Genomic DNA, 14,254 nt, shown 5'->3' with positions numbered 1-14,254 from the left:
AAAGGGTATGTAAATCCGTCATTTAGGTTTTTTATAGGGCCTTGAATTAAAAGATTTCGAACAGACGCACTTTATTGCTGTATTATTTTAATTTATAACGTGCAACATGAAAATGACAAGAAAACGTCCTGTTCTAAGTCTGTGCCAAGTCTTTTAGGTATATGAAAGGGGTACCTTTTTTCAGTAAAAGGTATACGAAAGGGGTACAATTTCTGTAAAAATGGTATATAAAAGGGTAAGGGGTATGCGCTTGGGGCGGATCCTCCCCGTATAAAACTTTTTTGAGTGCCCCCCCTTCCCCCCCGGGGGAACAATTTGTGTTCCATTTACTGTTTTACTGCTTTTGCACTCACCAGTGACATAAAACAAAGAACGACAAACACAACAAAGAACCTTGAAACAATACAAAGCAGGAAAACAATAGCTCCAAAACAAAAACAAAATTCTTATTTTTTTCTTTTCTTTTACACCGAGGAACGGGTAAACCCTTTGCACCAGCTCAAGGCCTTTCAGCGTTCACGGCCATGCCAAATTTCACAGTTCAACGGAAATGGCAGGTTCTTTAGGGAAACTTTGAATGGAACTTCCCAATCAGAAATTCGAAACCAAGATTTTCTTCCCGTATCATTCCACCCGTCCCTCTACACCCTTCTCTTTTCTAGTCTGGAGCCCAGATCCCCTGAAATACCTTAGTGCATTGAAGGCGACACATTATGATCTTTTCCATGACGTATATGTCGGTGACAACCAAGATGGCGGGAGAAGCATGTGTGCTGGAACTTTTTAGGAATCGAGTCTAGCGAAAACGAACATGGGGCCTGATCCAAGTGAATCATTTAGGAAACTGCGTCCTGTTTGTATAAAGCTATCCAAGGAACCTTCACCTCAAAATATCAAAGATCTCGAGGCTAAACTGCGAGTCGTCGATCCCGCGCATCTCACACAGCTTGTCGAGTATGTACTGTTCCCATTGAAACTGGCTTTGCAGAGCGCAAATCCTACCAATGAAATACAAGAAACAGCGGTTGGATGCATCGAAACTCTTTTCACTCGTGCACATGTTTGTCAGACGGGCACATTCGAAGAAATGTTTAATTACCTGTGCATGCTCCTGAGCACAAAAGAAGCTGGCCCTGGAGGCATAGCTGATATTCCAGAGGAGTTAAAACTAGCTATCGTCAAATGCCTTTCTCGTCTGCTACAAGGTACTTTGCTTGTGGTAAAAGGAGCATTCTATTCACCACGTCTCCTTCCAGTCCTTGGACATTCAGTTAGCATTTTGCTGGCACTGGCTGAAAAAGAGAAAGCTAGGAATTTAAGATTATGTGCCCTTGACTGCCTTAGTTACCTGGCTTGCTGCAATGAAAACCTTGGGTGTGAGTCCAACGCAGGTAGCAATCCTGCACAGGATGAAGATAGAGAGGCATTACAAAATGCAGTCCAGGATTCTGTGGCACAAATATTTGCTTCATTCATGCCTGGAATATCAATGACTTTGTGCAGAATTATCACAGGGGATACCAAACAGAGTCATGCAGTTGTCACGCAAGCTATTGATCTGTGGGGTGATCTTCTCTCACTGGTGATGAATGATAAGTACATGCCAATTAAACCATCGGAGAGTAAAGATGTCATTTCACAACTTATCTCATTGGCGACAGAAAATAAAACTAGCAAATCACAAGAAAATTCAGAACCTGGTAATTCAAACTCAAATTCAAAAAATCTTGATAAACAAAAAAACTTGAAAGTAAGCAGAACATTTGACTGGTTTCGGGATACAGGATCAAAGTTAAAACTTGTCATTGAACGAATGAGTGCAGTTTCTGCACACCCTAACTGGAAAGTACGGCTTTCATTGGCAAAGTTCTGTGACAAACTACTCACAAACTGTAAGGACTCATTGCAAGCTTGTGTTTCTACCATGGTTGATTTACTTGTTGGGTTAACTGAGGATGATTATTCACAAGTTGCCTCACTCAGTAGAACTGCCTTACAGAAATTATCTGCAAGACTTGGAAATGGTGAGCACTTTGTTAACTTAGTTATCCTGCAAACAGGCTCCATGCTTGAGGGCATGTACTAAAATCTGAACGGCAAAACGAAATAAAACCACCAAAACAAGTGAAACCCATTACCATTATTGAGACCGGAAACAGGCTAACCTGAGCATTATTTAGGCTAACCAGAGTGCTATTCAGGTTTACTGGAGTGCTTTTGTTTGGTTTTGCTTCTCTTTGCTTTGGGTCTTAGTACAAGCCATGCTTGATAAGAAAGGGGGAAAGAGAAAGATAGGCTACTAGTGGCCCCTATTATTATCAGCCAATTAAACCCTCTTTTTCAAGTCTTGGATGCAGCATGTAGTTTTAGTCTTATTTTTGAATTCTTCAAAGATGTACAATGTACGAGAGGTTCTTTTACTTGTTGATAATGGAAGCCATGAGGGATCTATTTCCTTTGCAAAAATGATTGTGCATTCTTAAAACCACAAACCTTTCCATGAAGACTTGATAACAGATGAGGCTAAAAGCAGCAAAATTAATAATCTTTTAATTCCCAACTATAGTAGATTACAATGTGAATACTCGAAACGGTACAGTTGGAACAAAGTTAACCAATTACAACGTCAATTGAGAACAAATGATGGTGACCTATTCTAGAAATGGACCAATGGTTTTGTTTCAAATCTATTGTTTGTGGTCTTGGACGTTATTGGTTCATTTCTAAAAAAGGTCGCCATCCTTTGTTCTCAATTAACATTGCGATTGGTTAACTTTGTTCCAACTGTCCTGGTTCGAGTAATTGCACTGTAATACTTGCATAACTTACCAGTAACCTAATTCTTACAACAAAGGAGCATGGGTTTATATTTCATTTTAAAATATTTTTTGTTTTGTTTGCTTCTTATTAATTTAGGTCCCAGTTCACTGAACTGTTTGTTAGAGGAGAACCTTCATTTGGTGTTGACGACACTTCCTCGTGTTATGAGAACAGCTGACGACGCCAAGAAAATACAGGGACTGAACCTTGCACTTGGTTACTTAAGTCTTCTTGGTAACAGACTGTGTAGCTTGCTGAATTCTTCATCTTATCTCAAGAGACTCTCTCTTGCTCTGGTGCAGGTTTGGCAAACTTTATATGTTACTTGTAACAAGTACAGTCAATGTATGATAGTTTTAAAGTCGTAAGCTTTCCAGCTTTTTTAATCGTGATTTATTGAATGGTTTCAGAATTATTTGAATCGCTGCCCATATGACCCTACGTTAAAATTTCAGAAATAGAAATTGGCTCTGATTAAACATTCGTGCAAAATAAATTAAAAATCTGTAAGACAGATTTTTTGCAAAATAGGAAGAAATGTGATATTTTGTCCATAATTAAAAATAGCTAAAAATCTGTCTTACAGATTGTTTTTTGGCTGTGAACTTGGGTTACCCCTAAAAATTAAATTTTTGGTCAAAGAACAGACTTTATGACCTCTGAAGGGAATCAAATCGACATGCTTTTTATTTGAACCTGTACTAATATGACACCATGTGTCATGTGCAAAGAAGAAAGACAAAACTAGAACTCCTCTGTCGGTTATTTATCTTCTGTTTTTTTGGTATTGTTTTCTGTCCTACATTAATTCTGATGCCATCTCTTGTAAACAACTGTACTAATTTGGTTAAATGTGATTAAAGAGCTGGAGCTCTCCTTGTTTCTGTTGAGTTGCTAGCACATTTTTTGTCTGCTCAAGCAATATTGATGTCAGGCAGAAAATCGTAGTACCCGTTCTTGAGCCACAGAAAAACTGTAGTAAGCCACCTTCTTCTCCTGACTGCTGGGAATTTCCCAAATAACTGCCTTTCAATGCAATTAAATTAACAGTTAACAATATTTGCTATAAATGCTAAATGTTATTCAAACTATTACAGGTTCTAGAGTTTGATGTTGGTGATGTGGGAATTGTAGAGGAAAGAACTCCATCCCTATCAGAAACAGCTGTCCTGCCTTCTGAGACCAAGGGAGAAAACCCAATGTCATATCCAGCAAGTCAGTTCACTACAACCAAGTATCCAAAATACCACTTCAAGCATTTTACAGATGAGAAAGTTAAGGTGGCAGTCAACCAAATATGTCATGTGCTTGGTTTCTATGGCAACCTTCGGCTTATAGTTGACCACTTCCTTGACTTGTTTCATGAATCGAAGCTTTACCAGAAGCAAGCTGTTTATATTTTGAGTGAGGTTGTGACGGGTTGTTGTAGAGGAACAGCTGACAGAGAAACAAATTTCTTGAATGGTGAGATGGAATCTGCTACATGTATGTTTTCCTTGTAGATTAACCATCAAATTAAGTAAATATATGGGAGGTGCAGTGGCCTAATGGTTAGTGCGCCGGACTCCGGATTGCACGGTCCGGGTTTGAGACCTGGCCGGGGTCAGTGTGTTGTGTTCTTGGGCAAGACACTTAACTCTCATAGTGCCTATCTCCACCCAGGTGTATAAATGGGTACTGGGGACATAATGCTGGGGGGGGGGGGGGTACCCTGCGATGGACTAGCATCCCATCCAGGGGAAGTAGAAATACTCCTGGCTGCTTAATGCTAAGGAAACCGGGATAAGCTCAGGCAGTATGCGCCACTTTGGCTGAAGGTACCCTCTTTTAGTAAATACCGGTATGCATTACCAGTATTTAGAGCAAGACAACAACCTTGGGATTTGGGACTACACAAAATGTTCAATGAGATGAACCCCAATTGACTATTGCCAGTTTTGCTAGGTTGTATTGAATAATTTGTATCAATGTGTCTTTTACAACAATTTTTTTAAAACAATTTTATTTTACCTGCCTGTGAATGGTTAGGTAAAAGGTTAAAGTATGTTTCAATTCTACATGTAGATGTAGTGTAGTGAGGCACTGCAAGAGAAAGATTCTTGTCCAGTATAATAGTGCAATGACCCTAGTCCAGAATCTAATTCACTCTGACATCATGATTTGTACTATACTGTAAGTTAGTACTTCAACTTAAATATTATTGTATGTAAAAATTATTATTGTATTAATTTTCAAAAATAATACGACTTTTTTAATTTTCACAAACATGTTTCAACGGTACATCCGTCATCGTCAGTGTGACGGTTATGAAAGTTTACAGTGATTGAAAACGTACCTGTTACAAATCATATGTTACATTGCGTTGGAAAGCAATATGCTAGATAAATTTCAAAGTTATAGGGAAAGCGTCAAATTGATGTTTGACCTGTTGATTAAGGTCTGGCTTTTCCCACTTGATGTACATAGACTCCTTAAGCTTAACTTGGTACTTGGTAGGTGGAGAGTCTAAGATCTTGAAGCAGTCTAAGTTACAAGAGCTACGGCATGACTCTGAAGCCTGCAAATGCTTATAAACGTAGGATGATCTGTCCGATGACAAGTGCTCCTACACACACGTGGAGAAATGTCGGCTAATTTTGCCAAGTAACAAGCATTTCAGCTTGCACAAGAAAATTTGTACACGATGCGCGTACGGAGCCTGTCAGGGAGAGGATCTTTCACAATGAACAAATTCTTAATTTTAAAAGTAGAATAAACAAATTTGATGTCGATGGGTTTACAGAATCTATCGATTAGCTTGCGCACTCTTTGTTGTGCAACACTCGAAAAATGCCCGATGTAGGGGATCTACAGGTCAAACACATCAATTTGATGCTTTCCCTATAACTGCACGCACGCGTGCTTCTTTTTAATTCCGTTAACTTTGAAATTTATCTAGCGTATTGCTTTCCAACGCAATGTAACGTATGATTTGTAACAGGCATGTTTTAAATCACTTTTAACTTTCACAACTGTCACACTGATGATGACGGATGTACCGTCGAAACATGTTTGTGAAAATTAAAAAAGTCGTAAATATTATTGTATTGTAGTAAGTGTATTTTTTCTCTTTTTTACAGGCACTGAAAACAGTGACAGCATAGTTGAAAATCAGAGTAGAAATCTTCCTGAAGTTCAGAACATTGTAGAACTTTTAATCACAGAGTACATTTCTGATGCCAATTGGAATCTTGTGACCTCAAATCCTCCAGTACTACACGTACCCAAACCTGTGTCATCAGACCCAAAAGATTTCCTCTCAGTGAAGAAAGAAGCCAAGCTAGCAAAAGTTCATCCTTTTGAAGTTTTGAACAGTAACGTACAACTCAGCTGTTTGTTGCTTGAAGCACTTGGTGTGTTTTCAACAGTTAGTGCGTCACATTTTGAGCAGTACTTGATACAGGTTCTTTACCCCATCATGGCAAAGCTTGGAAATGACAATGCCACAATCAGCCGCTCTGCTTACGAGACTCTGGTCAAAATTTGTCAGAGCTGTGGTTATGCCTCAGTAGATGAACTGATTGCCAGAAATGCCGACTATTTAGTGAACTCAATATCACTGGATTTCAAGTATGTTTTCATGAACAGCCAAGCCCCTTGTGTGTTGAAAGTGATGATTCAGTACAGTAATCCTGGTATTCTTTCCATCATCGAGGACACGCTTATGGACATATTTTCTGTTATTGATCTTTATCCTGATGAGTTGATGTACTTGTTGATGAAAGTGCTGAATGTGCTGGTTCTTATGATCAAGAAATGGTTTCCAGCCGCAGTTAACGAAGAACTGACAAAGGAGGCTAATGAAGAGGTGCAGTATTTAACAAACACATTATGGACAATAATATTTGCTACATGTAGCATTATAGCCATGCAATGCATGCAGAGAGCTGTAGCTCTGTGCATGTATTGCACACCAACCGTGCTAGCCAGTCACTGGGTTTTCCTTGCAGCATTTTTTGCCATGTACCCTGTTTGCAGAATCACCTATGACTTTATTTTCTTTTTTAATTGAGGAATATCAAAAGAGACTCTGTTTACAGAGTTTAATGCCCATTGAAAAACTCAGGTGTTTTCATACACCGGTACATTTGTAACAAAAGAAGATGATGGCCACAAGCCTTCTAACCATTCAATGCAATATTGTTAAGACGAAATCCACTAGGAAGTCGAGTAATATTTATTAAAGTTGGACAAAAATCAATTTCCAGAATAATTTAAATCCTATTGCGTTATTTCCTACCCTTAATAAAAGGTAAAGATGTAAGTAATTATCCGTGATAACACCAACAACAATTTCTTATCAGAGTCCGAGAAAATGAATTTCAAAGTTTACAAGGTATGGGCAAAATCTCACGTGTAGCCATTTTGTAAATTCGTCTTAAGCGATTCAGTGGAATTCAGCGGAACTTCAAAATGTGTTTTCGATGTGTGGTGTTGTTAGAAAAGATTTCTTTTGATAAGATATTTAAAGCAGTAACAAAAAAGTTTGCAATAAGGTGGAAATAATTCTGGTACAACAATTTCTTATCAGAGTCTGAGAAAATGATATTTAAAGTTCACAACCTATGGGCAAAAGCTTACATCTTTTAAGCGATTCAGTGGAATTCAGCGGAACTTCAAAATGTGTTTTCGATGTGTGGTGTTGTTAGAAAAGATTTCTTTCGATAAGATATTTGAAGCAGTAACACAAAAGCTTGCAATCAGGTGTAAATAGTTTTGGTACATAATTTTGTCCAATAACTACTCGAAGTCCTGGCGGATTTCCTCTTAAGCTTTAAAGCAAAATACCTACAGGTGTGTAAAACAGGTCATTTTGTGCATGAAAGAGAAGCAACCTTCGCCATGAAAATAAAAGTTTATTTAACAGCTGAGCCAACAAAAAAATCACACTACTGAAGTATAAAACCACTTTTTTCTTCTCTTCACAGTGTTGACCATCTCTGCTGAATTTAACAAACAATTCTGATTAGCTTCCCAGTGATTTTCCCCATTTTTGTAGAAAAACAGTGTGCTTTAAAGTTTTAAAAAGAAACACATTTTGGATTGTCAAGGTTTTGACAGTTTCTGTTTTTTTATATTTGCTGTTGTTATTGATTCACCCAGAAACCAATCAACTTCTGTCAAAAGGAAAAGCAGTCTGAGTTCGACAAAGAAGAGAAAAATCCTTCAGCTGAGCAAATTCGGGAATTTTTCCTGGATTACCATAAAAGGAAGCAACAATCAATGGGATACCTGAATGAAGAGGAACCTGGGGCCGAGATAACAGAGCCTGAGGGGAGTGGGGTGGAGGAAGAACAGTTCCAGCCAGACAAGAAGCCTGAAATTCCTAGACATGTGAAATATGTAACACAGGCAAGTCTGGGAATTTTATGTAATGTTGTAGTACAATGTAAGAAACATCTTAAAAATTGATAGTACACTGCGGTAGAATGCATACATGTAGTTGGCAGTATTGTTTCTTTTTGCATCTTCACCTTAAAAGGTTTCTCTCTGCACAAACAATATTGCCAGCTATAGTAAACTAAGGTGGTGACTCGCACAGTTACCATGACATCATGCCTCAAAATGAGTCACAAGTAAACACATTCAGAATAACAGAGTTCTAGAGATACTGAATGCATATGTAGTCCTTGTAGAATTTCTAATAGTACTGAAAAAAAGGTTACAAAGTGAGAACAACCAGCAAGACATAGGATTTTTGTTCTATTCTGTTGATTTACAGAAAGGTTAGTACCTGTCTTTGCAAGTCACTGACTCTTGTTTGAAAAGCACTTAATATGCCTTATGAAAAAGCTTCTACGTTACTTAAGTTAACTCTGACTTGTGTTTATCTGACAAACAACCGTGTGTCTCATTTTGTCATTTTCTTACTAATGTAGGTACTGGAAAAATGTGTGCATTTCCTGTCATCAAAGTCTCCATGGTTACGTCTGTTAGTCCTGGACACAATTGACACTGGCATCCAAGCTATCAGCCAATCAGAGGATCAACTGCTGCCTATGATTCATCGCTTGTGGCCACCAATGGTCAAGAGATTCACAGATGAGGAGCAGGTAAGTCTGCGGCTCATTCACTGTAGTCTTCACTATGCGTTTACAGTCTAGAAATGGTGCCTTAGAGCATGGACAATCTGTTCTGTCAATTAATAGCATCATTTTTATTCATTAAATAACATAAGACAGGCCAATGGATTTAAATTAAGCATCTGCATTTTTGTTCAAGCACTTAGCGAACCATTGTAAGTTGGGCTTGCTGTATATATTTACAGTCACATTAAACTACTTTAGTAACTCGAAATCAGCGCCACATGTGACAAAGCACCGCACTCAAATAATCGCCTCACCCCTGAATAACAATGTGGTGCCTATTCAAAACACTTGAACTCTAAATACTAACGCCTCAGTGCAAATACTTGACTGATCTGATGTGGTAACAAGGGTGTCATTGGCATTTGATGTTGCTATGATAATCGTATTTGGATAATAGTAGGATTTATGTTTTATTCAAAAAGTTCCTCGATGAGTTTTAATAAGCGCCACCCTATGATTAACGTCACCAAAAAACGTTGAAAGTTTAATCGCTGCAGTGCTTTCTCAAGTAAACAAGGTATTGACAATTCAACAGATAAGACTTGCAGACATTCCTTCAGCAGTGACTCAGTTGATTTGTGTAGAATAAATTCATGCATTTGCACGTACGTTTTGTTTTAAAAATCTATGAAGTTGCAAATATACCACCTCATTTTAAAATTAACTAAAGACGTAACAGATACAGCCTCCTAAACGAACACTCCTTAAGCTTTCAAAGCAATGTTTTCCCCCTTTAACTGTCGTGTGCGTGACAAGCCCAAAGAAATTAATACATTCAATGGATCCTTTTGCAGCTATAACAGAGATGACTAACTATCCTTTGACAAAAATATCAATGCAAAAAACTTCATGATTGAGTTTTAGTAAGAAACACCTAAGAATCTTCAGTTGCCTTCAATACCGTTATTTTGTTATTTTGCAGGTAGTCACAATCAAGGCTGTGACTGTATTGTGTACAATGGCTGAAGCATCAGGAACCTTCATGCAGCGTCGATTCATTAAAGATGCCATTCCTTCCATGATAGCTTTCCTTGATAAGCAAGCATCAGTGAGCCTCAAGGCAGGCCCAGTCTACTCTCAGTCTCAGTCATTCAAGCAGCAGCTGGCTGTTTTAAGGAGCCTGGGTCGACTGTGCAGACAGCTGGAGATCAGTGAAGCGACGCTCAGTTCTGTAGTCTGGGCTTGTACCCAGTACCTGAGCTGTCGGCAACCCAAGGAACTTCAACAGGTTGGTAAAATAATTAACAGTTATTCTTCGAGGACGCGTTGGATATGAGCTGATATATTTCTAAGGGGACAGACCATATAACCAACGAGGCCGTAGGCCGAGTTACTACCATTTTCGAGCGACCGTGAAAGGCAAACTTTTTTCTGCGTTTTCTCACGTGTAAAACATTCAAGTTTGTCTAGACAAACTGTCGCGTTTTACAAGTAAATCATTTAATGTTGTTTAACGTAAAAAATACTCTCAAAATAAAAATAAATAAATAAACAATCGCTGATCGCTGTCACAACAATTGCCAGAAATGTAAAGCCGCCCTTTTCTGTCAACATTCATTGAAGAAATATAAAAAGTCGACGCAAAAGTTTTCAAAACCATTGTTTCATGTGCAGAAACACACCGGCGGAGCTGTCAAACTTGACATGTTGACGCTCCAAACGTTAATTGGTTCAGTTGAAAAACGCGACGGTTTGTCTAGTCAAACTTGAATGTTTTACCCTTGAAAAAACGCGGAAAAAAGTTTGCCTTTCACGGTCGCTCGAAAATGGTAGTAGTTATAATCAGCTCATATCCGGCAAGTCCGAGAAGAATAACTGTTTTAGTAAATAAGTAAATTTTAAAACACTCAAATAACCTATAACTGGAAGATGCAAAAAAAAACTACTGGAAATTCGTCACCATTTCTCCATATTTGGTCAACTTATGGATAATGGCTTAGATTCTTAGTGGAGGGAACCAATCAGAAAGCTAGAAAATCATTATCCAGAGGTAAAAAATTACTAATACGTGATATTTTAAATGTTTTGCCCATGAGCCCGCCATGAGCTAACGTTACAATAGAAACTGTAGTAATACATAAAACAGGGCTGGGTTGTTCGAAAGCTAATTTACACTAACCCAGGATTAAAAGTTGATTGAGGGTTCAATTTGTCTAGTATGAAAGTGCTTTTATTGTTTCTTTTTTATGGAATTTGAGATTGGTCGACTTCAAACCTGTTAGACAGCAAATTTTAACAGAAAACCTCACTGAAAAGCTAAAAAAAACTGATATAAAACATTCACCCTCTTCCCGGATTAGCTTAATCATGCTTTGAACAACTTCATGTACAACAAAAAGGTTGCAAGACATGTCCATTTCATGGTGTGTTACACCCGGCAATTCCTTGTGGAGGGCTACAGGGGGGTCTGAACCTCCAGCTTCCCGTATTTTTAACTCCTGCCCTCTGCCCCTTAGTCTCCTAAGCAGATGTCACCGGACATCCTTTGGGCTCATCACGGCTTTCTCTCCCAGAAATTTCTTTGGAACCCCGAGGATATCCCATGCATGACGATTTTAGGTGTGTTGTTAGTCAATTCAAGTGACGAGCCCAAAGGACGTCTGCGTAGGAGGCTACCCGCCCCTTTCCGTAGTCCTTTTCTCCTCTTTATCCTATATCTATCGCGAAAAATAACGAAATGTTGCGAATTTTACTCGTTTTCTCCCGGTTCCCGCTTCCCGCCTCCTTTCTCCCGGGCTACCGCCTCCATCCCTACACTTCCTTGCGCAACTTCTGTCGCAACAAAATTGCGAAACAAGTTGACCGAAAAATTTACCTACACTGTATGTAACATGTTGAGAATATCTAAATTCGAGTCTGAGTGGTTATTAACACATTTATATTTAGTATTTCAAAGTATATGTAAGTCAGAACTGATGAATTATTGAATTAAGAGTAATAAACAAGTAAAGTAAAACTCATTTGTTAGCCAAGTTACGGAAATCTTATAGATCAGAAGCGGAAATACACTTCCCTACTTTTAGATTAATAAAGCCTTATACATACCGTTCTATCATGAAAAACTGTTTCTTTTATAATCATTCTTGCAGGTGGCTGTCAGTGCATTTGAAGCCTTTGCATCAGTGGAACCGGATTTGATCTGGTTGAGCTTGAATGACCTGTACTGTCCTGTGGAGCTCACCCCGCCACATGAAATATTCAAACCCGTCAAGCTTGCAGGAGTGGTTCCTCAAAGTAAAGAATATGCTGAGAATGTCAACATTTTGTTGACTTCAATTTGAAGGCACTGATTATATCGCAGACATTTTGGACGATTTTTGCCTGTTCTGACTGCTTGTTTTTCACAAGAACCATTGTAAACGTTGTGTTAACATGGCATATTTCTAAGCTCTGATTCCTTCGATGGGAAAGCTGTGTTGAATGGTGGTGCTGTGTTAAGACGTTGTTGTTCGTTATTGCATTGACTGAGATAATTCGACTGTATTGTTGGCACTAAAAAGCAACAGTTTGAAATATTTTGTCTTCCCAACGTTTTTGAGCTCTCTCAATGTGCTTAGTTTTCTAATCCGCGTATCATCCAGTGAAGAATTCATGATCAATCTTCACTGGTCTTAAAATGGGCTAACGCGATTTTTTAGTTTAAATATTCTTTGTAAAAATAAGAAACACGATATCGCAAAGAATCAATTCACTGGTTCACTTGCTTAGAGACTTCATATGAAGGCCGCAGAACTCGTTTTATGTTCCTGTTTTTACGCGTAGATTGGTCTCTAACGGTCATTTGCCATAGGCTATTTTTATGTGCACCTAAAACTTTTCAGATGCAGTCTCTTCCGAAGGTAATCAAAACCGCTATAAATTCTTTCCCATAATGTGAGTCTCTCCGAAAAAAAAGCCAAATAAAAACGCATTTTAAACGAGACAAAAAGAAACCATATTTTTGTGTCAGGGACCGTTCATTGTTTTATGGGGTAGAGGGGGCTGGTGGGATCTGAGAGTGGGGGGGGGGGTGGGGGCAAGCCAAAATAATATGGCCTTAGGCCATGCGAAAAAAAAATGGCTAAGGGAGGGCCACTCAAAATAATTACCTAGAAGTGTTATATGATGGCATCTATAATAGTGCAAAACATCTACCAGAATGACTAAAAAAGCGTTTCTGAGGTTCTCGAAATTACAATTTTCCTAGGGGAGCAGACCCCCCCTACTTTGTATGTACCATGCAGCATCAAGTCGATCCCACCAACTACCTTTTTGGTTGCAAATACAGCTGACCCACAGTTACAATCGCGTCACATGAAATAAACAGTTAATCAATGCACTAAAAGTATTATTATTCTCACTTTAAACGCAATTTTTTCTGAAATTCTAAATTTAGCTTGACGAGTTTCAATTATCATCAATTTAGAGGGGGGGGGGGGGGGGGGTTATATCAAAAATTAAAGTTCGAAGCGGGCGCCAAGATAAACATTTCTGATGAAGAGGGGTGCCACTATATTTTACAGGCACTGTCTCAAATCCAGTCCCTGACTTACCTGAATTTTATATGCAGCTGCAGGTTCTATGTTAAATTTTACCAACCTGCTCGACTGACGAGCTCCCGGATCAATTGCAATGCACGTGTTGACAGCGTTTTCACCAAATCGTCAGATTAGTAGTTAACGCTGGATTTACATGGTTTTTCCGGATCTGAATCATTGGTGCATAGTCATAAAACATCTTCAGTCTTGCACTTTCAGCTACTGGCATATTGCAGCCAAAAACTTTAGTCAGCACAGATGAAAATGGAGCAATAACCAGCGAATTTCGAAGGTGCTTTGACACACCACTTGTGATGAATGTAAGTTGTCAACGCCAATATGCGCTCTTGGCAATAATAAAAATTAGATTATATTCAATTCCCGCCAAATACAACTACATTTCGAATTTTCATTTGTATTTTTTAGTCCTTAAATAATGGATAAGACTTAAAATGACTTTTGGAAAAAGTCCGGTAAAAAAACAAAAACAAATGCGGGATGGAGTGTGCTCATTGATCTGGAAACACTAGAAAAAACGGAGTCCCGCACACTAGTAACTCCTATACAAAAGTGACAGGGATGCTCGTCGCAAATTTTAAGAGTAACCTCTACAATTTACTATTATATAGTCTGGTTTAAGGTATCACGGAAGGAAAATTGGCGTTTACATTCCAAGTGAAATTTTGTGCGAACCATCAATGGTAACCCCAATAAAGTACAAATTTTCTGAAAGATTATTGAATAAAGATTGTAATTTTGGATTTTGTTTTGATCATATAGACCATAATA

At 38.5% G+C, this 14,254-nt stretch overlaps 1 protein-coding gene across 2 annotated transcripts; it reads left to right on the top strand.

Moving 5' to 3' along the window:
• Positions 1-751: 751 nt before the first annotated feature.
• On the top strand, positions 752-12,885 carry LOC144643086 (TELO2-interacting protein 1 homolog). 2 transcript variants are annotated; one of them, XM_078502225.1, is made up of 8 exons: positions 752-2,024; positions 2,917-3,122; positions 3,918-4,284; positions 5,940-6,667; positions 7,963-8,211; positions 8,739-8,912; positions 9,871-10,176; positions 12,038-12,885. In XM_078502225.1, exons 1-8 carry the CDS (start codon positions 812-814, stop codon positions 12,227-12,229), a joined length of 3,435 nt encoding a protein of 1,144 aa, XP_078358351.1. In that variant the 5' UTR covers positions 752-811; the 3' UTR covers positions 12,230-12,885. The 2 variants fall into 2 exon arrangements, with proteins under 2 accessions (XP_078358351.1, XP_078358350.1); XM_078502224.1 differs by having other exon boundaries at positions 3,918-4,305.
• Positions 12,886-14,254: the final 1,369 nt, after the last annotated feature.

The sequence above is a fragment of the Oculina patagonica genome, chromosome 2 (assembly GCF_052425735.1).
Source record: "Oculina patagonica isolate OP01 chromosome 2, crgOcupat, whole genome shotgun sequence".
Lineage (NCBI taxonomy): Eukaryota > Metazoa > Cnidaria > Anthozoa > Scleractinia > Oculinidae > Oculina > Oculina patagonica.
This window is presented reverse-complemented; position numbering and strand designations above follow the sequence as displayed.

Excerpts from the sequence above, each read along its gene's own strand:
- LOC144643086 (XM_078502224.1), top strand. The coding sequence starts at position 812 with ATGGGGCCTGATCCAAGTGAATCATTTAGGAAACTGCGTCCTGTTTGT. Across the intron at positions 2,025-2,916 it reads ATCTGCAAGACTTGGAAATG|GTCCCAGTTCACTGAACTGT; the intron begins GTGAGCACTTTG and ends TTATTAATTTAG. Across the intron at positions 6,668-7,962 it reads CAAAGGAGGCTAATGAAGAG|AAACCAATCAACTTCTGTCA; the intron begins GTGCAGTATTTA and ends TGATTCACCCAG.